The sequence below is a fragment of the Eriocheir sinensis genome, chromosome 64, assembly GCF_024679095.1.
Source record: "Eriocheir sinensis breed Jianghai 21 chromosome 64, ASM2467909v1, whole genome shotgun sequence".
NCBI lineage: Eukaryota > Metazoa > Arthropoda > Malacostraca > Decapoda > Varunidae > Eriocheir > Eriocheir sinensis.
The window spans coordinates 7,404,828-7,425,452 of record NC_066572.1 but is presented as its reverse complement, the minus strand read 5'-3'; the positions used below and the strand labels follow the sequence as shown (position 1 = coordinate 7,425,452).

The window sequence follows — 20,625 nt, the reverse complement described above, 5'->3', positions numbered from 1 at the left end:
TAAAGATACTTGGCTACAGGAAAAATGCTGCAGTGTTCAAGTGATGAGTTAGGGGGTAAGCCAGAGTAGTGTAAGCAGGGTGATTGTGGAAACTCTGGCCGCCCTCAGTGCCCCGTAGGTAGTCGGGAGGTTTATCCAGTCTCCCCTTGATAGGGTGGAGATCCGTGTAAAGCAAGCAGAATTCTACCAACTTGCCGGTGTTGTGGGAGTGATAGACTGTACCCATGTGAAAATAATGGCACCAAAGGAAAACGATGTAGTTTATGTCAACAGAAAAAATAAATAAACATAGCTTGAACATACAATTAGTGTTTGATGCCTTTGTTATTGATTAAAATGTGAAATATTCGAGTTAAGGAAAACAGAACATGGGAAAAAAACTTTTATTTGTAGCAGAAAGGTACACACATGCAAATGAAAAAGATGACATTAAAATTGCATTAAAATGTCATTTAAAATATGATTTATAATTATTGCTGCCGGTTATTCATATTGAGATAATGGTGGTAAGAAAGCTTGTTAGAGACGTCTGCCAGTGTGAGGGAGGAGGAACGAAAGGTCGAGGTGACCACATCGCGAGCATCATGACTTATGAGTGAAGTAAAACGAGGTTACTTGGTTTCTGTTTACAAAGTTCCAAGTGGAAAAACAACTTTACTGTGAATTCAGTGTATACTTTTCTGGAGTATTGTGTTTACTGAGTGAATTCATCATTGGATTCAAAGCTATGGTATTAATGTGCAATAGTCATCATAACAAAATATGTAGTAATTAATTATATATGTCAACCTATTTATTTTCATGAGATCATGGTATGACCACTGAAAAACATAGCTTTTTATCTTGGCTCCATTACAAATTCAGTATATAATTACTCTATTAGTGGAATCTAGTTTTCAGCATCTTTTATTATTATGCCAATATTCTAAGCACTCAGCTTGCAAACATGCTTAGGTTTATGTTGTCAGCTTGGGTCGGACTTATGTGAACACTTTACCAAGTGACCTAAGATTACTCAATGCTAGCAAACCTATGGTATTAACGTGCAATGGTCATCATACCAAAATACGTAGTAATTAATTATATATGTCAAGCTAATTATTTTCATGAGATCATGGTATGACCGCTGAAAAACATAGCTTTTTTTATCTTGGCTCCATTACAAATTCAGTATATAATTATTCATATATTCAATAAAGTAGTGGAATCCAGTTTTCAGCATCTTTTATTATTATGCCAATATTCTAAACACTCAGCTTGCAAACACGCTTAGGTTTATGTTGTCAGCTTGGGTCGGACTTAGGTGAACACTTTACCAAGTGACCTAAGATTACTCAATGCTAGCATATAGGTATACTACATCTTTGATTGTGAGTTCATCAGAGAGCACTGGAGAGCAGCATGAGTCTAATTAGGTGCTAATGAATATCCTGCCTGCATCACAGACTACATAAAATGCAAATATGATCGGTGCCTAAAGGTGTTATAAGCTAATGCTCATCTCCGTAACATTGGCCCTTGAGCCTGTGGTGGGAGGGAGCCCATTACCCCGGGACACAGGGCCAGTGTGACATCCGGGTTACCACAGTTTCCCCAGGTAGTCATTTATCGACCAGCCCGAGAGGGAGGATGATCAGCTGGGTGAGCTGCACTCCGACTGCCCAGGCCGGGATTCAAACCCAGGCCCGCGTAGAAGCCAGGCATGCTGACCACTAGACCACGGAGGCGTATTGGAGCCCAATCTCAAGTGAACCCACTCACAATGGCACACAATTTTTTTTCTGGTAAATTTTGTGCTTTGAATGAATTTGCTAACCATTTCTGTTGAAAAACAGCAGAGATTATTTTTCACCCCTTCCACCCTAACCTTATCAGTAATAAAAAAAAAAAGTGACAAAATCATAGCCTTGAGGCAGTAATATTCAGCCCCAGCATAAAAAAATTATACTGCTGCCCTATGAAAGGCATCTCTCAACTCTGATGAAGTAGGTGGTGACTGTGGTGGAGCAGCTTCATTGTCATTCCTTGCAGTGGCAGGTGTTATTGGGCCAGCAGATGATGAAGCAGTGGCAGGTGTTATTGGGCCAGCAGATGATGAAGCAGTGGCTGGTGTCATAGGGCCAGCAGATGATGAAGCAGTGGCTGGTGTCATAGGGCCAGCAGATGATGAAGCAGTGGCTGGTGTTATTGGGCCAGCAGATGATGAAGCAGTGGCAGGTGTCATAGGGCCAGCAGATGATGAAGCAGTGGCTGGTGTTATTGGGCCAGCAGATGATGAAGCAGTGGCTGGTGTCATTGGGCCAGCAGATGATGAAGCAGTGGCAGGTGTCATTGGGCCAGCAGATGATGAAGCAGTGGCAGGTGTCATTGGGCCAGCAGATGATGAAGCAGTGGCTGGTGTCATTGGGCCAGCAGATGATGAAGCAGTGGCTGGTGTCATTGGGCCAGCAGATGATGAAGCAGTGGCAGGTGTCATAGGGCCAGCAGATGATGAAGCAGTGGCAGGTGTCATAGGGCCAGCAGATGATGAAGCAGTGGCAGGTGTCATAGGGCCAGCAGATGATGAAGCAGTGGCAGGTGTCATTGGGCCAGCAGATGACGAAGCAGTGGCAGGTGTCATTGGGCCAGCAGATGATGAAGCAGTGGCAGGTGTCATAGGGCCAGCAGATGATGAAGCAGTGGCAGGTGTCATTGGGCCAGCAGATGATGAAGCAGTGGCAGGTGTCATTGGGCCAGCAGATGATGAAGCAGTGGCAGGTGTCATAGGGCCAGCAGATGATGAAGCAGTGGCAGGTGTCATAGGGCCAGCAGATGATGAAGCAGTGGCAGGTGTCATTGGGCCAGCAGATGATGAAGCAGTGGCAGGTGTCATTGGGCCAGCAGATGATGAAGCAGTGGCAGGTGTCATTGGGCCAGCAGATGATGAAGCAGTGGCAGGTGTCATAGGGCCAGCAGATGATGAAGCAGTGGCAGGTGTCATTGGGCCAGCAGATGATGAAGCAGTGGCTGGTGTCATAGGGCCAGCAGATGATGAAGCAGTGGCAGGTGTCATTGGGCCAGCAGATGATGAAGCAGTGGCAGGTGTTATTGGGCCAGCAGATGATGAAGCAGTGGCAGGTGTCATTGGGCCAGCAGATGATGAAGCAGTGGCTGGTGTCATAGGGCCAGCAGATGATGAAGCAGTGGCAGGTGTCATTGGGCCAGCAGATGATGAAGCAGTGGCTGGTGTCATAGGGCCAGCAGATGATGAAGCAGTGGCAGGTGTTATTGGGCCAGCAGATGATGAAGCAGTGGCAGGTGTCATTGGGCCAGCAGATGATGAAGCAGTGGCAGGTGTCATTGGGCCAGCAGATGATGAAGCAGTGGCAGGTGTCATTGGGCCAGCAGATGATGAAGCAGTGGCTGGTGTCATTGGGCCAGCAGATGATGAAGCAGTGGCTGGTGTCATAGGGCCAGCAGATGATGAAGCAGTGGCTGGTGTCATTGGGCCAGCAGATGATGAAGCAGTGGGTGGTGTCATTGGGCCAGCAGATGATGAAGCAGTGGCAGGTGTCATTGGGCCAGCAGATGATGAAGCAGTGGCTGGTGTCATAGGGCCAGCAGATATTGAAGCAGTGGCTGTTGCTGGAGCAGCTAATGGTATATTTTCCACAAGTAATGAACAATGTGCTGGGATGGTCTCTAGGAATACTGATAAAGTGTGTATCTACAAAGAATATGAATTTAAGGGTAATTAATAAATTGTTTTAATAAGAATATAAAAGTTTTTGCCATAAACATACAGGCCAGTCAATATTTCACTGCTGCTTGACTGTTGCTGCTGTCCTATCCCTAGCACATCATGTCAATGCTGAATGGCTCTGGTACCCCTTCAAATACATGAGACGAGCAGCCTATGATGTCATACACCAGTTTATCTACCACAGTTAATGTCATAGTTATATAGGCAGGCGCCTGCGTATCTGTGGTGCCACACGTGTGGGGCACTCAGGTGCTGGGGAAAATGTCATTGTTATGATGGGGCAGGGGTAAACCAGTGTATGCTGTGAGGCCTTGGTGTGGAAGTTCCCTGTCTGAACTCTGCAGCTAATCCCCCATACAGTGAGGGCCTTTTTTACTCCCTCAGGGGCTGTGCAGCTGAGAGAGTGGTGTACATGAGTGTGAGTGTGTGAGTAAGTGTGTGCCTGTCTTGGCTAAAACCCTTCACTGGGGGAAGACAACCAAGGTATTTAGATAGATTGATAGTCATTGACAGATGAACATTAAAAAAATTTCTATATCAAATATGCAGTTCACTGCTATGAACTTATTAACTTTAAGCTGAAATAAAGGCATTGTGGCCAGTATAGCTGCATTCTGTGAGCACATAAAAAACTAACTAATATAAGTTTTACATTTAAAGACATAACAACTAAAAAAAATTACCAGTCTGCTGCTGCTCATTCTTGCACTTGGCAATGCAAGGCTTTGATTTTTGTTGTACGTTGTACCAACGCCTCTCACAGTCATCCTGCGTACGGGGTCCACTCCCACGGAAGGCACTGTCAGGGTATAAATGTGAAGCAAGTTTCTTAATTGTTTCACTATGGCATGCTTTTTATTTCCCATAACTTCTCCAATAACATTTAATACATGCTGTGATGGAAAGCTAAATCAGTACCAATATTTTATTTACATGCATCATAAGACATTAACTTTTTAGTTGTTATGAACATGGCCATAAATACTACTTTTCATTACCTACTTTTCTAAAATGCTTTTCTCTAAGTAGGATGATATTACACAATACAGCTATACAAAAAAATTCAAAGCATTAATCTTAATTCCATTCTTTTGAGTATACTTCTAACCTAACATTATATCACCAGAAACTGTTTGACCAATGCTATCAAAATAATATTTTAATCTTACTTTACCATTCTCATCAAATCTACCTATTCCGATATAGTCTTAACATAAAATACTTGTAAAAGTGTTGAGAGCCTGGCATGCCCAACCCACCCCCCCCCCCCCCAAAAAAAAATCTAAATAAGGAATAAATAAAATAACAGGTAAATATGACTTGACTCTCTTATACTAACCCCCTTTCCACCCTAACAAACTTGGGGACCTACCATGTTAGGTTAGGACGTGTTAGGTAGGACAGGTTTAGCAGGAGTTGGTTTAGTTATGTTAGATTGTTGAGGGAGTGGGGGTTGCAGCAGAAATGGTTATGATGATGCTATTCACATGGAGCAGTAGGAAAAAGTATGTCCTGTTTGGAAACTCTGTGGTTGTGTTTGTATACAAAAATACCCATTTGACGAGGTTAGGTTAGTTTGCAAGTTACTTGAATCATGAATATGTGAATATGTAACAAAAAAATAAAAGCATTAACCTTAATTTAATTATCTTGAGTACATTCCAATCTAACATTATATCACCATAATCTGTTTGACCAATGCTATAAATATACTATTTTAATCTTACTTTACCATTCTCACAAAACCTACCCATTCCCATATAGTCTTGACATAAAGTACTTGTAAAAGTGTCCATAGTCTGGCATGCCTAGCATCCCCCCCCCAATAAAAAAAATAATAAACAAATAAAAATAAATAAAGACTGAAAACAGGGCAAATATGCCTTAACTATCTATACCAACCCCCTCTTCCCCCCCAGAGGGTGGCTGCGTCGTGGCGGTGGCTGAGTCGTCAAAGTAACGGCCTCGTGTTCAGGAGGACGCGAGTTCAATCCCCGCCCGGTGCCACCAAGCTGGGATTTTTCAGCCGCCGCCGAGTGGCTTAAAACTACCCACATGCTGTCCAGAAGACCACCTATCAACCCGGACTCTAGATTCTAGGATCAAAGATGAGCTCTGGGAGGGCAGCATGAGCCAATGCAAGATACCAACCCCCTCTTCCCCCCCAACAAACTTGGCATGTTAAGTTAGGATGTGTTCGGTAGGACAGGGCAGGTTTGGCATGGTTAGGTTTAGTTATGTTAGGTTGTTGAGGGAGAGGGGGTTGTGGCAGAAATGGTCATAATGAAACTATTTAGATACAGAATGAAAAGGTATGTTCTGTTTGGGAGGTCAGTGGTTGTGTTATTATGCAAAAAATACCCACTTGATTAGGTTAGGTTAGTTTGTAAGCTAATTGAACCATGAATATGTGATTACTAACCTTGTTACAGCTTCTGCCACTTCAGTCCACGCTCTCTTCTTATCCTCAGGGGTGATACTCTTCCCATAACACCCTCTGATTATACGTATTTTTTCTTGAATTTGATGTAAGAAGACCGTTTCATCTGGCGACCAATTAAACTTACTCCTTTTCTGCGCTGGTTCTCCGGCCCGTAGATCATTGGGGCAGATGACGTGGTTATGGTGCGGTAATTTCAGCAGAGCAAGTCGTGACGCAGGCGGGGAGATAAGGGTATTGACGAGTGACGGAGTAAAAACAGCCTTTGAGGCTGCTTCTATCCGCCACAAAACTCAGTATTTTCTTGTGTTTGCCATTTATTATGTTTCTGTTGTACATTTATACATCTTTTCTTTATTTTTCTTTTGAAATATATACTTAATTCATGTCGGATGTTTACGTTTTGCACGGAGGCGTCCTTAAGGCGGTGTCACACTAGCACTTTTTCCGTCGTTTTTCTGAAAATCGTCGATATCTTGGCTGCAGCCTGTCACACACAAACTGTGTTTCGTCTGAAACTTTCCGTCGGCACAGACCAAGGAATGTAAACAAACATGGAGTCCACGCTGCGGCAAAGATACGCTGTTCTGAACCTAATACTGTGTATTGTGAGACTTAGACGAGCTAAACAAGCCAAAAAGCGTGCATGGATGCGCTCATGGTTGGCTCGTCGGGAAAGAGAAAGTGTGTACCACAGGCTGTTAAAAGAGCTGAGTTTAGAGGATCATGAGACTCTGAAGAATTGGATCAGGTTGGACAAAAGCCAGTACCACAGACTTCTGGAGTTAGTGACACCTCTTATTGCCAGAAATGACACCAGGATGAGGAAGGCCGTCACTGCAGGAGAGCGTTTGAGACAGGTTGAAGCCACGCGGAAAGTCTCGGTCTTGGTCTTGGAAATGTAAACAAAGGCGGAAATTTGCAGGCGGAAACGATCCTGATCGTCTGACAAATTCATGCGATAAGTTCATGCGGAACGATGAAAAATCGACGGAAATCGCATTAATCGACGGAAAAAGTGCTAGTGTGACACCGCCTTTAGCAACGAGCTCGCCATAAAGAAGAAGAAGAAGAAGATAATAGTAGCCAGGTTTTGCTAATACCTACACTCAAAGTTGACGAGGATAGCTTTTACTCTTAATAATTTGAAACTATTAACTTTGATAGTAACTTTAAGAGTAAAAGTTAATAGCTCTCGAGGATACGGGCCCAGAGCTGCACCGCTGGATTTGGTACAGCGTTGCCGTAGGTGTAGCTAAGGAGATTGACCACATCCTCGTAAGTACTCGTTGGAGGATCCTTCAGAACTGCAGGGTTTACCGGAGTACTGAGTTCTTTGCAACTGACCACAGGCTTGTTGTTGCAACACACAAGCTTAATGTCAGGTCAAGAAGGCTGAAAGACGTGGCATGTGCTCAAGACTATGCAGTGACAGTCTCAAATCAGTTCAATGTGCTCGGCTCCCTTGAGAACCCTGTAGAACTGTGGGATACCTTCAAATGTGACTCTTCGAGCTGCCAAGGAGTGTATTGGAAAGCGCCCGAGATCTAGGAGTGGGTTTGCCTCGGAGGAGATGCTGTCGTATTACACCAAGGCCATCTAGCGAGCCGACGCCAGCTGCTCTCAGAGTTTCGTTCAGCTTTCCTGTCTTTCTTTTATATGTAGTCTTTGTTTGAACATCGCACGTACGGAGCAGCACATGCGACCACAATGGAGGAATTAGGACCAAATGGTGAGATACGACCGGTTGAACATACGGCGCCAGGAAACCATGTACCGAATGACAAAGGAAAATGGCGATTCTCCTGCTTGCAACGTGATGAAAGCACGTCCTCACACCAAAGAAATGCTGCCAAGTCATACTCACTGAACGATCTGTCTCGTAACATGGACGTTATCACGCATCACCGAATAAAAAAAAACTTCTGTATATAGCGTTTTTGTGAAGTACAAAGGCTAATGTATACTCACCCCCCAAAAAAATTCCTACATGTCGTCACACCTGGGTCAAAATGGCCACTTCCAAAACTTCATTTGACAACAAAAATAACGTTACTGGAAACGCTGTGCCGAATGGCACACGGGGCACTCATACCAGAGAAGTGAGAAGGATCAGAGGACTGTGATACCCTCTCCTCAACAGGGCACCCGACGCACTAATACATGCCCGTGAATGAGTTGAAAAATTCGGTCAAGGTTAACCACAGTGAGCGCGAGTTTCAAAAACCCCTTAATTTTTGTGCCAAACGGCAAACGGTTTCCATTCTAGGGTTAAGCAGTATAGGATATACGTTGTCAGGTCCGGGGCTTGTATTTGTTTTAAGGGACTGGAGAGCTTTAAGGACTTCATCGGTAGTTATTACAAAGTTAGGCAATGCCTGCTCATAGACTTCACAATCTCTTGACGGGAAACGGGGCGCGGGGCCGATTCGCAGGGGGCCGATTTTCAAAAATTTAAAATTTAAATATTTTCAAAACCAAAGCAGCTAGCGACCTGAAACTAAAACAGGCACCTCCCTTAGGCATATATGAGTCTCCATGAGCAGCGGTATCAAAAAATTCAAAGTCGTTCCCTAATAAAATCCCGATTAATTGTTTTTTATATAAGTATAACAAAACTTAAAAAGGCTATAAAATCCTCAGATTTTACGCTAGATGCACAAACATCACCAAATGCAGAGATAATCACTTATATTTTCAGAATCAATAGCAATATTTAGCATATCTTATAAGTTTTTGCCCGAAATAGCTACTTATTTTTTTTTTTTTAGTGCAATTTTTTACGTAAGTTTTTAACATCTAATAAATCACTTAATTTTCACATTAGAAACTTAATACTTGAGGAAAGCATGCAGAAACATCTTAATTTTACTCAACAAAAGCAAAATATTCATTTTTCTATATACAATCACAACTTATTTTGGTTGAATTCCGATGTCACTATTGCCGCAGCACGTCTTGCCGGCTATCTGGCCCTCGTCCTGAACAATCACTTTAGCATTTTGGCCTATGACTTGTGGGCCAAGTTCAGTTTCCTGGACTTGTACACGTCCCTGTTCCTCGCCGTCTCCTTCCTGCCCTCCTCGATACTGCTCCTCTTCCTGCCGGTCGGCTGCTTCAAGGCCTTGTTCTTCCTCGCTTCTGAGGTCACGTCCTTGGAGAAATTAGCACCGAAACAGTTGAAGAGGGACCTGCTGATGTGCGGCAAGATGGTGTTGGCCAGGTTGTGCCCTCCTGGCACCTGTACCCCTGCAAGGTCGTCTCTGAGGCCGCCAGGAAATCCAGGAGGTGCCTGAAAACTTCACTGTGGCGCATGGCAAGGTAGAGGAACCTCAACCTTCGATCCTTCTTGTCCTACCTGCACATCAGGGAGTCCCACAGAGAAATAACGAAGGACGCCATTTGGGCCATTGGGAGATGTCCGCTTCAGGACCGCCCGGCCCGTCTCCAGCTCTCCCCTGTCGACCATCTCGACCAGTTCTTCGAACATCACAGATGTCGTGTCGACCCTCTCGAGCTCCACGGTAATCTTCATCTCCTCCTGCTGGGCAAGCTCCTGCTTGCAGCACTCGGCCACAGAGGAGTTGGCCTGGAACTTCCTGGCCAGGTAGCCGGCGTAGTTGCCGACCGCGGCGAGGAGCAACTCGTCCGTCGGCGGGTCCGGCTGGTCGTCGGCCAGCTCCCTGGCAAGCTGGGCCAAGATCACCTCGTCGTCCTCCTTCTCCTCTGCCTTGGCCCGGTCCAGGTCGGCCTGCACGTCCCCGGGGAAGAACCCGACGAGCTTCAGCAAATGCAGGCGCTGGGCCAACCTGTTGCTCACCATGAAGTTCTGCACGCTCGTCCAGTAGTTGGCGCCGCACATGGTGCGGCGCTTGCCGAAAGAGTGCTCAGTCGGGTCAGAGTTGGCCTTCCCCATGCACACATACTCGACCCCGTAGGACGTAGTGAACACACCACTGAACACACCACTGCACTGCACACAACACTGAGTCACTGCACTGATGGCGTAGTACGGCTCCTCCACAGTTTACTCCACGGGGTCGCGGCGTCCTCATATCGGTAAATTTGTAGCACTTCACCAGTCTCGCATTTCCGAACGAAACTAGTTTTTTTCGGTAGTTTTCGGCCTGTTTTGAATGAATATGCGTGTCATTTCTATCGCAAATCACGTGTTTTTTTTTTTACCCCCCCCCCTTCCAACCAAGAGACTAATGATTTGCGATAAAAAATTTAGAGCACATTCATTCAAAACAGACCGAAATCTACCAGAAAAAACTAGTTTCGTCCACACAGGTGCATTTAAACTAAACATAACCCTAACATAACATAACCTAACCTAACCTAACCTAAAACTAACCTAACCTAACACTAACCTAACACTAACCTAACCTAACCTAACCTAACCTAAAACTAACCTAACCTAACCTAACCTAACCTAACATAACCTAACCTAACCTAACCTAAAACTAACCTAACCTAACCTAACCTAACCTAACCTAACCTAAAACTAACCTAACCTAACCTAAAACTAACCTAACCTAACACTAACCTAACCTAAAACTAACCTAACACTAACCTAACCTAAAACTAACCTAACCTAACACTAACCTAACCTAAAACTAACCTAACCTAACGGCCTCCCTCCCTCCGTTATAAATGATTTCCGAGGGGTGTTTATGGGGATGAATTTACTCAGAATGCGGAGCTCTTTCTAATGGTCAGGGTAAGAAAAGCCATCTCTAGACTGGTGTACTCCTACACTAATACCCTCATATCTTGTGTCTCCTCCGTCACTTCCACTCGATCCACTGCCTTCTGTGTCTTCTTGTATCGTCCTCTGGATCCTTGCAGTTGTGGGGAAGGGTACAGAGACGATGAATAACTGTAGGTCCTTTACTTGGAGAGTAAACAGAGGCAGGACAGCGATAATCCTTTACAGAGGGGAAGTGCCCAGCTGACTGCGTGCCTAAGGCGAGTTAGGCGACGCGGGAACTGAGCTGAGTTGCCATGTAGGCACTAACTAAACGTACATTTCTTGTTTCCTAATACGTAAAACTGTGGACTTCACTATCCTACAGTTATCATTCATTTTACGTAAAGATTTCAACCTAAAGTTACGCAAATTTGCCATTTTTTACACAACGTTTTCAAAGTGCACGCATGGTGCTATTTTATATAAGTTACCTTGAATCCTCGACCAAATCACTCTAGAGACACTCCTGCCTGCTTGTATGCACTAAAACTTGAAGATTTCGTCCTGTTTCCACTTAAATTCGGAGTAAGAACGCAGAGTGTGTTTGAGTTGTCGCAGTGAAAGTCGCCATAACAATCGGCCCCTTACGCGAAGCCAGCGCGCCAAGACTGAAGAGATTTCCCGTCAACTAATTGTGAAGTCTATGGCCTGCTCAAGAGGAGGGAGAATCTTCCTCCAAGAGAGCGACCCGCTGAGGGCCACTCCATGTATTATTCCTCCAAGGATAAAACTAAGCGTAAGGAAAAGAAAATACAAGAAATAAAAGACCATAAATAAAATGCATAAAAAGACAACAACTTAGGGCATAAAAAGTCTCCAATTAGAAAGAAAAGAAGAAAAAATAGGGAAAATAGGCAAATCGGAAAATAGGAAAACCTGAATATAGTGTGAAGAAGAGAAAAAAGAAGCAGATCATCACAAAAAAAGAAGAAAATACGGAAATAAAAGAAAAATGGGAAAAAATATGTACTAAATCAGAAGAGGAAAACAGGAAAATCTGAATCTAGGTACACAGAAAAAATAAAGAATCAAGAAGGACCTAAGAAGATGTGCAAAGAGGAGATTTGATTGATTGATAGTTTATTGTTGCAGATAAACAAGAGGAGAAGGGAAAAGAAGAAAACAGGGAAATAAAATAAAGAAATGGGAAAATAGGTCAATCGGAAAGGATAAAATAGGAAAGTCTGAATATAGGGAGACAGAAAAGTGAAACAATCAAGAAGGAGCCAAGAAGCTATAAATCCCTTCTCCCTTGTTGTTTACCTGCAACAATAAACTATCAATCAATCAATCAGGAGAAGAAGAAGAGGAGGAGGAAGCAAACAAGTCCCCTGTGAGTCACAGGGGACCTTGATCTTGATGTCACAGTCTGTGACATCAAGATCAAGGTCGAGGTCCGCCGCGTGCCCTTGTGGCGGACTGAACGTTCCCCCCTGTTCCCCCCTCTACTGCGCATGCGCCGACCCGTGTTGGCCCGCCCCATTTAAAAGGGGGACCAGCTGGCCCGCATCTACTGCAGACTGATCGGTCCCCCGACGAGACATCGGTCCCCCCTCCTTATTCTGTCATTTGCATGCCTGTTATTTTCCACTGTGTATAACGATTTTTTTTTACTCATATCTGAACACACTATCTGTAATATACAACAGGATATAACGGTATAGACTCAAAGAGCCCAGGGTTAACCTGGAACTGGGTTTCCAGAGCATTTGAGAAGAGTGCCCCGCGGCTCTATATAATGAGTTATCCGGGGATGTTAAGAACAGTGACAGTCTGGCAATCTTCAAGAAAGCGCTGAAGACTTACTTATTCACTAAGTCCTACGACTTAACAAATATGAGGATTGAAGACAACTTTAGGTGCTAATATTACTGTTATAATGGTACGTAGTGCCCCTGTGGAGCGCTGCTGCGGCGGCAGACCGGGGCCTGAAACTTCATCAACGGTATCAAAACGTACAACTAAAAGCCTTCAGTAAATTGGTTTCCCTTCTTTCTGTATCACTTGTTGGGGTTATTTCCTAGGCGAGACTGCTGCCACATTAATAATTATGGTCACCAATCCTTTACAAAATACCTATATATGCTCTAGATTAATATTATGAAGACTGTAACAACTCCCTTAGGTTAGTATGTTTTGGGAGGCGCCCACCAGGTTACGTTAGGATAGGCTTCCCAACCCCAAAATCCACATGATGAGGCGGGGGCTCTTGGAAGCCAGCACTCAGCAGATGCGCAATCAACGTAATAAAATTCATAATATTAAAGATGAAGAGCTATAGTCCATGTAGTGATATTCTAAAAGCTTTACCCCTATATGATGAGCTAGTGCTGATTTAAATAGATAGAGACTGAAGGATGACCAGGGATTCTGAGAGGCTATTTTATACTGGTGGACTCTAGTGGGTAGATCAGGAGTTAGAACAAATAGGTCTGAAGGAGCGATTGCAGATTTATTACGAAAGATCTGCCAGTACTTGATTATGTTCATTATTGTGTGTGGGGGATTTAGCTTATAGTTTATTTTGGGGGTCTGGGGGGGCACACATTACACAACTTATGCTTCCATTCACTTAAATTTAAGCACATACCAGAAACCGGTAATTACGCGGCTCTGGAGTACGATAATCTGGCAACGGTGCCCTCGAGCCCCGAGCTCGCCTGCCTCACCTCAGCAGCCGCACCCTTTTTTTAGTATGGTATTTTACCTGTATACAATAGGTACAGGATGTAAGCCATGAAGTTGTGACCTCATCTTCCCAGCAGGAGCAGAAGGCTAGCAATCCTGCCCTCCTATATGTGTATGTGATCCTGCGGCAGTGAAAGGCCGACAGTCCTGCCCTCCTGAGTGTGTGTGTGTTTTGTCTTGCTACAAGATCAGAAACGGTTTGAGCCATACCATGAAAGGGAGGAGCATGCCGTCCCAACCCCCAGACAGTACAGAGTGTGATTATACAACTAAGGATACATGTGTAATTAAGTAGCACCAGGAATTAAAAAAAACATTATATCCTTGCATGTATCTATATTATATTTGGAAAAATATGCTTGTTGTATGTATCCCTGATAATAAAATTTATCTACATGTGCTTAAATTTAAGTGAATGAAAGCATAAGAGAGTAAAGTGAATGGAAGCATAGTGAGTAAAGGTCTAAAAAACACTATATCCTTGTATCTATATTATATTTGGAAAAATATACTTGTTGTATGTATCCCTGATAATAAAATTTATCTATATAACTGTTGCCAACAAGCACCAATAATTAACCATTTAAACGATATCCATATATGAAGGCAGTTATTTGGGTGATGAAAGCAGTTTAATTATTGGGTCGGAAATCGGCAAACATAAAAGGCTCAGTACGACAATCTAGCAATGTTGCTCGGGGGGACCGATTTTTCCAGTGTTTTGGAGTGGGCCGAGTAGCGCATATAAACACAGGTCGGCGCATGCGCAGTAGAGGGGGGAACAGGGGGGAACGTTCAGTCTGCCACACCCTGAAGTGCCCTGGCAGTGTTTCTCGTGGAGGAGGAGGAGCCCCTCGGCATGCAGGCCCCCAGGGTGAGTGTGCGGGTGGTGGAGGGCCAGGGTGTGGACGGGCTACACTTGGGACAGGAAGGAGCGGAGGGCCAGGGTGTGGACGGGCTACACTTGGGACAGGAAGGAGGGGAGGGCCAGGGTGTGGACGGGCTACACTTGGGACAGGAAAGAGGGGAGGGCCAGGGTGTGGACGGGCTACACTTGGGACAGGAAGGAGGGGAGGGCCAGGGTGTGGACGGGCTACACTTGGGACAGGTAAGAGGGAGGGCAGGGTGTGGACAGGCTACACTTGGGACAGGAAAGAGGGAGGGCCAGGGTGTGGACGGGCTACACTTGGGACAGGACGGCGGGGAGGGCCAGGGGGTGGACGGGCGACACGTGGTCCATGAAGGAGGGGAGGTCCCGGGTGTGGCCGGGCTACACGTGGGACAGGAACGAGGGGCGGCCCAGGGTGTGGACGGGCTACTCTTGGGACAGGACCGGGGGGAGGGCCAGGGTGTGGACGGGCTACACTTGGGACAGGACGGAGGGGAGGGCCAGGGTGTGGACGGGCTACACTTGGGACAGGAAAGAGGGGAGGGCCAGGGTGTGGACGGGTACACTTGGGACAGGAAGGAGGGGAGGGCCAGGGTGTGGACAGGCTACACTTGGGACAGGAAGGAGGGAGGGCCAGGGTGTGGACAGGCTACACTTGGGACTGGAGGAGGGGAGGGCCAGGGTGTGGACAGGCAACACTTGGGACACGAAGGATGGTAGGGCCAGCGTGTGGAGGGGCTAAACTTGGGACAGGAAGGAGGGGAGGGCCAGGGTGTGGACGGGCAACACTTGGGACAGGAAGGAGGGAGGGCCAGGGTGTGGACAGGCTACACTTGGGACAGGAAGGAGGGAGGGCCTGGGTGTGGACGGGTACACTTGGGACAGGAAGGAGTGGAGGGCCAGGGTGTGGACAGGCTACACTTGGGACAGGAAGGAGGGGAGGGCCAGGGTGTGGACGGGTACACTTGGGACAGGAAGGAGGGGAGGGCCAGGGTGTGGACGGGTACACTTGGGACAGGAAGGAGGGGAGGGCCAGGGTGTGGACGGGCTGTACTTGGGACAGGAAGGAGGGGAGGGCCAGGGTGTGGACGGGCTACACTTGGGGGTATTATTCTAGTGTTTGCCCATACTCACCCCTCGCAACCAAAATTGGCTAGGGGGCCGTTGAGACTTCGGGGAATGCGGTGGTAAACATGAAATGCATTGCAAATGCATAGTTTTTGAGTTATGAGGGGTTGAAAAATACCCTAGATGTAGGGAAATTCCTTACAATTACTAAGATGTAGGGAAATTTCATACATTCCGGGTTTTTTTTACAACGTACGGAAACCACGCAAGGTAATTATTGAAAATCACTCCGCACCTCGAAAATACGATATTACGCCTCCATATTGTACTTAAGGGCATATTATACATATGGACGTTGTGTTTACATGGCGACGCCATTGCAATATGAGCAGCGTTGCCAACGATCCGGTTAGCAATGATACGCTAGGTGAGACCAGGTCCACCACGCGTGGTTATTATTATTTTTTTGGTGTGAACACGCACCTTTACCTAATACTATTTCCGATAATACGCTTGGTTAGCGATGGTACGCTTTGTTAGCCATTAGCCCACGCATGTGAGACCAGGTCCACCACGCGTGGTTATTTTTTTTTTAGAACACGCACCTTTAACCTGCAAACTGCTGTACGCCTTCTGGGCGGCTGAGCGGTAAGCTGCTGTAAGCCTTCTGGAAGCGGGCTTTTCAAACAGGCGCCAAAAAGTTTCCGCCGCGGCTTCAGATACTGCCAGAAAAACATTTTTGTGATAGAAAAATCTAAGAAATATGCAGGATACAACACATTTCGAGCTACAGATATGTGTATTGTAATATTTATGACACGTTTATGTAACTTAGATATCATTTATTGAAGGTCAATCTCTCGCTGATATAGCCGCACTAGGCGACGCACTCAGAATCTCAGTCCCGCAGCTTACGGGTTAAGAGGGGGTCAAGGGGCGCAGCCCCCCCTTGGTTAGCAGGGGGGTCGAGGGGGCAGAAGCCCCCTCGTTAGCTAATTAGTTAGTTAGCGGGCCGCAGTCTCCTGAGCGGCCCAAACAGACAAAATACTAGCTTGGAGGTTTTGTATTTTTTTGCCCAGGGCTTTATTTTGCTCTCCAGCAGCTTAAGAATGATTTAACTTGCTGTTAAATAATTGTTAGTAGCTATTTTGATTTCTGGTCTTAAGATAAGTGAAGGCGTCTGTAAATCACTTATCTTAAGACCAGAAGTCAAAATAGCTATACCAGGTAGGTTTTTAAGCTAACAATTATTTAACAGCAAGTTAAATCATTCTTAAGCTGCTGGAGAGCAAAATAAAGCCCTGGGCAAAAAAAAAAACCCAAGCTAATATTTTTTGTCTTTTGGGCTGCCAGGAGACTGCAGCCCCCGCACATTCGCCCTCAGTGGTCACACACCACACACAGATGCAAACCTTAAAACCTTACCAGCAAAGGGTAAATACATTTTTTTTCTATCAGCAGGTACCACGTTTGGACATTTGGCTCCAAACGACAGCCAGTATTATTTTTTCCCGAAATAGAAAAGAGAAACCGAGTTAAGTCCAAACTACTTGTCTTCGAGTCGCCGCTGGATAGCCAATATGGTCCCTTGACGCACTGTACTCCTGAAAAAAAAATCTCCTTCAACTCATGCAGGATAGCATTATTTATGGTACCTTTCCTCAACTATTTCTTCAATTTGCCAACAAAAATCACCATTATCTGTGAAAAATAAATAAAACAGGAAACAGAATATTCAAAAATAAATTAACTAACTCTTCAATTCCAATATTAGGGAAGTAAAAACTGAACTGAAAAAAAAAAAAAAAAACTAATGAACAATAATAATGATAATAATAATAATAATAATAATAATAATGATGATGATGATGATGAATACAGTATTAACTGCATGAAACATTGCAAGAAGTTAAGGGGATTCAAACAAACTGAAAATAACAAATCCAGTAATCTTTTCCTTGGAGAATCTTTTGTAATGCATGAGATGAAATTCCTTCCATTACTTTCTCAGTAAAAAAGAACCGTATACAAATACTTAAACCATACTCTGACATGGCTATTGTGATCAATCACCTAATTAAGATCTAGCTATCTATGTCTGACAAAACACCATCTTGTGATGAATGTGCTGAATCATTTGACTGGGATTTCAACCTTTGTGCTCTACCTCCACAACGATCGCTGGAACAACGGAGATATTTCATAATTGTTTGACCAATCTCCTTCTCATCTGAAGAAAATTGTGGCTTCATGAGCAGCACTCCTGTCAAAAAATAATGTGATGTAAATATATTAACTATACATTATTAATTCTGTAAAATCTAATGGCCACTGAAAGGCTGCTGTTCCCCTACTCTAGACCTTCTCATCACCTCCTCATTAGTCACCCTGTCATCCCAGTCAGGTGTTACTTAAATAGGGAAGGTTACAGTGGCGTAGCTACGGGTGGGTGGGAAGCCAATAACCCCCAGGTGCCTAACCACTGGCCAGTGGGCACAGCTGCCATACGGCAAGGGAACGGTGTTCCACCATGTAGGACTGAGGAAGCATGCAGGAACATTATGAATAATTTCTACTCATGACTTTCTCTCGAACTCAAGTACAATAAATATTTTTCCTCTGCTTGAAAGAAAGTATAAGATTTATCAAACTATCTCTCTGATGCCTCACTCCATTCAGGAACGTCTAAAAAAGAGGTGGCCACAGCAGAAGAGCTTCCAATTTTTCTTTATTCACCTGGAGGATAGTTTCTTTGAATTGTTTATGGGAAGAAAACAATATATTCAATGTTTATGATAACCAACATAGCAGTCTTCTAATACCAACATCAAGTATTATTTAGCATTTCTTAAGTTGGACTGTTCTAATTACATGATTCATATATACTTGAAATTGTACTCACCACACACCAGTTGACAAAGCTTTGTTGACTTGAATCCTATCTTGGTGAAATTCTCCTTTGTTTTCCAACACTTCTTGCCCTCCCAATTGAATTTCTGTTGCAGTCGATTTGACATGACAGTATCCAAAATTGACTTTACTGCAACTCTCAATGTAGTTCCTCCCAAAACCTTCAGCCGTTGTACCTAAAACATATAACTTAGATAATAATATGTTCTTTGTTATTTTTTATCATGCATTTGAAGTATTTTCCCAACATACAGTTCGCTTGATTTAACTACGACTAGAGTGTGATCAACTAGTTTTGCAAACTCAAACTAAAAGAACCTGACTGCGTCTTTCACACAGTTAGGCTAAAATATGTAAAACATTATTCCAGTTTATTTTGTTATCATTCATTGTTACACAACCTTTGGTAATCATTACCAAGGGGCCTCTAGATGCATAAACACAATCAAAAAATAAATAAAAGGGATCACTTAAGTAAACTTAAAACAAGGGACAAGAAAGGAAAAAAAGGAAAACTTTAAATGGTTTCTTAATTTAATAACAAAAGAAATTATATTAATACAACAAAACTGAAAGTGAAATATTTACAAGTTCCAAAAGATAAGTCCAGTTACTACTTTAAGATAAAATAAGCACAACAGTAAAGTACGGTAAATAAATAAAATCACAAATATGAAGACAAATAAATCCTACAACATAACACCTAACCCGCAGACACACACACACACTAAGTTACCGGGGAAATTCACATTATGTTGTACTTACACAAGACTAGAGAGGAGCGGTAGGGGAAGGGAGGGACCAAGGCACCTGGAATGCTGAAGTGAAGTGAAGGCAAGAGAAGGACTTTTATACAATTCAAAAGAGGGAGGAAAGAAACACAAAGGGTGGAACAAAACCTTATTTTACACATAATTTAGGGCAGGGATTGGTCACAATTAGTGGGCGGAGAAGTGAGTGGACACGATGACAGGGTATGGGCAGTGTATGGAGGTCATTGTAGGTCACACCCAAACATGGATAGTTTTCTGTGAGTGGCTCAGGAGAAGGGTATGGGAGGAGTTAAGGAAAAAAGCAAAACAAACAAACATTTTTTCTATGAACGGGTGAGGGGAGGGAGACTGGGATGGACGGAGCAGCTGCAGGACACGTGTTGTTGACATGATGCCGTAGGGCTAAAGGGGCACAACAAGACACAAGTTGAGACATAAACAGACGGAAACAAGATACTGGACACACAATGATATAGTTGTAGGACATACATACACACAGACAGACACAAGTAAATATCATAAAAATAGCATGGATCGCTACGTAACATCATTCAAATAAAGTGTTAATAAAATTATTAATTTTACTTACCATAAGCTCTTTAAATTCTTGATCAGATGTCAGTCTTCCTTCAAGAGCATCAAATCCTGAAGTGTTTCAATTGGTAGTACATCATCAACAGCAGTAAAGTCATATTCCTGTGATGATGATGATACCGACTGCATTGTCAACAGCTGGTGTAGCATATCCTTCTGCGTTGCCATTAGTTGTTGAAGCAGTTTAGTTTGATCTTCCATGCGTGTCTCACATCTTGCTAAAGCAAGTAGAATAGTCTTCAATTCTCAAAGAAAAAGTTGCCATAGAAATTTCAGATTCAGATTTCTAAGTCACTAGAACAAGCAGAATAGTATGTAGAATAGTATGTAATGAAATATCACACAGTGATTTTGTTGTTAGTCAGCCTTTAACTCCAGACCATACCTTACCATGGTGGCTTAGTCCACATTGGTAAGCCCATGTATCTTGTGTAAAGTGCATGTTAAGGTTACTGTAGCGTTAGAATGGCTATAGATATAAGTGTAATCTGTAACCAGTGTGACCTATGTCTATCAGGTGCCTTAGGATATACTTGTGTACATGCCAGACTGTAATGTTAACATTACTGTAGTGCTGGAATGGCCGTGTGTAGATTTGATTTGTGACCAGTGTGATAAATTCAACTATGTCCATCAGTTCCTGGAATAGATTTGCATGCAATCATTCTGGTCTACAGGTACTCTGATTAGAGTGTATAGGTTCAGTAAGTCTTTTAAACAATGATGTCATGTATGAAGCTTGAAAAATTCCAGTTTCACTACTATTTC

General features: G+C 43.9%; 2 protein-coding genes across 5 annotated transcripts in view; one reads left to right on the top strand and one right to left on the bottom strand.

Annotated features, from left to right (window-relative positions):
• Window positions 1-20,625, top strand: part of LOC126987356 (zinc finger protein OZF-like) — a 148,246-nt gene that overhangs the window by 94,037 nt on the left and 33,584 nt on the right. Inside the window, exon 1 of one of the 4 annotated variants that reach the window (XR_007740800.1) lies at window positions 12,377-14,497. The exons of the other annotated variants lie outside the window; for them this stretch is intronic. The gene's annotated coding sequence lies outside the window, so the exon portion shown is untranslated. Of the gene's footprint in view, window positions 1-12,376; window positions 14,498-20,625 lie in introns of those variants that run through there. 4 annotated transcript variants of the gene reach the window in all.
• Window positions 7,620-11,560, bottom strand: LOC126987073 (uncharacterized). The gene is made up of 3 exons (XM_050843733.1): window positions 10,753-11,560; window positions 9,658-10,704; window positions 7,620-7,664 (listed from the first exon to the last, which is right to left on the bottom strand). The coding sequence occupies exons 2-3, from the start codon at window positions 10,096-10,098 to the stop codon at window positions 7,620-7,622; spliced, it is 486 nt and encodes a 161-aa protein (XP_050699690.1). The 5' UTR covers window positions 10,099-10,704; window positions 10,753-11,560.

Bases quoted from the DNA above. Each gene is read 5' to 3' on its own strand.
- LOC126987073 (XM_050843733.1), bottom strand. From the start codon at position 10,098: ATGGGGAAGGCCAACTCTGACCCGACTGAGCACTCTTTCGGCAAGCGC. The intron at 7,665-9,657 runs GTCGAGATGGTC...GGTATCCCACAG, and splicing joins CTGTGATGTTCGAAGAACTG to TTCTACAGGGTTCTCAAGGG.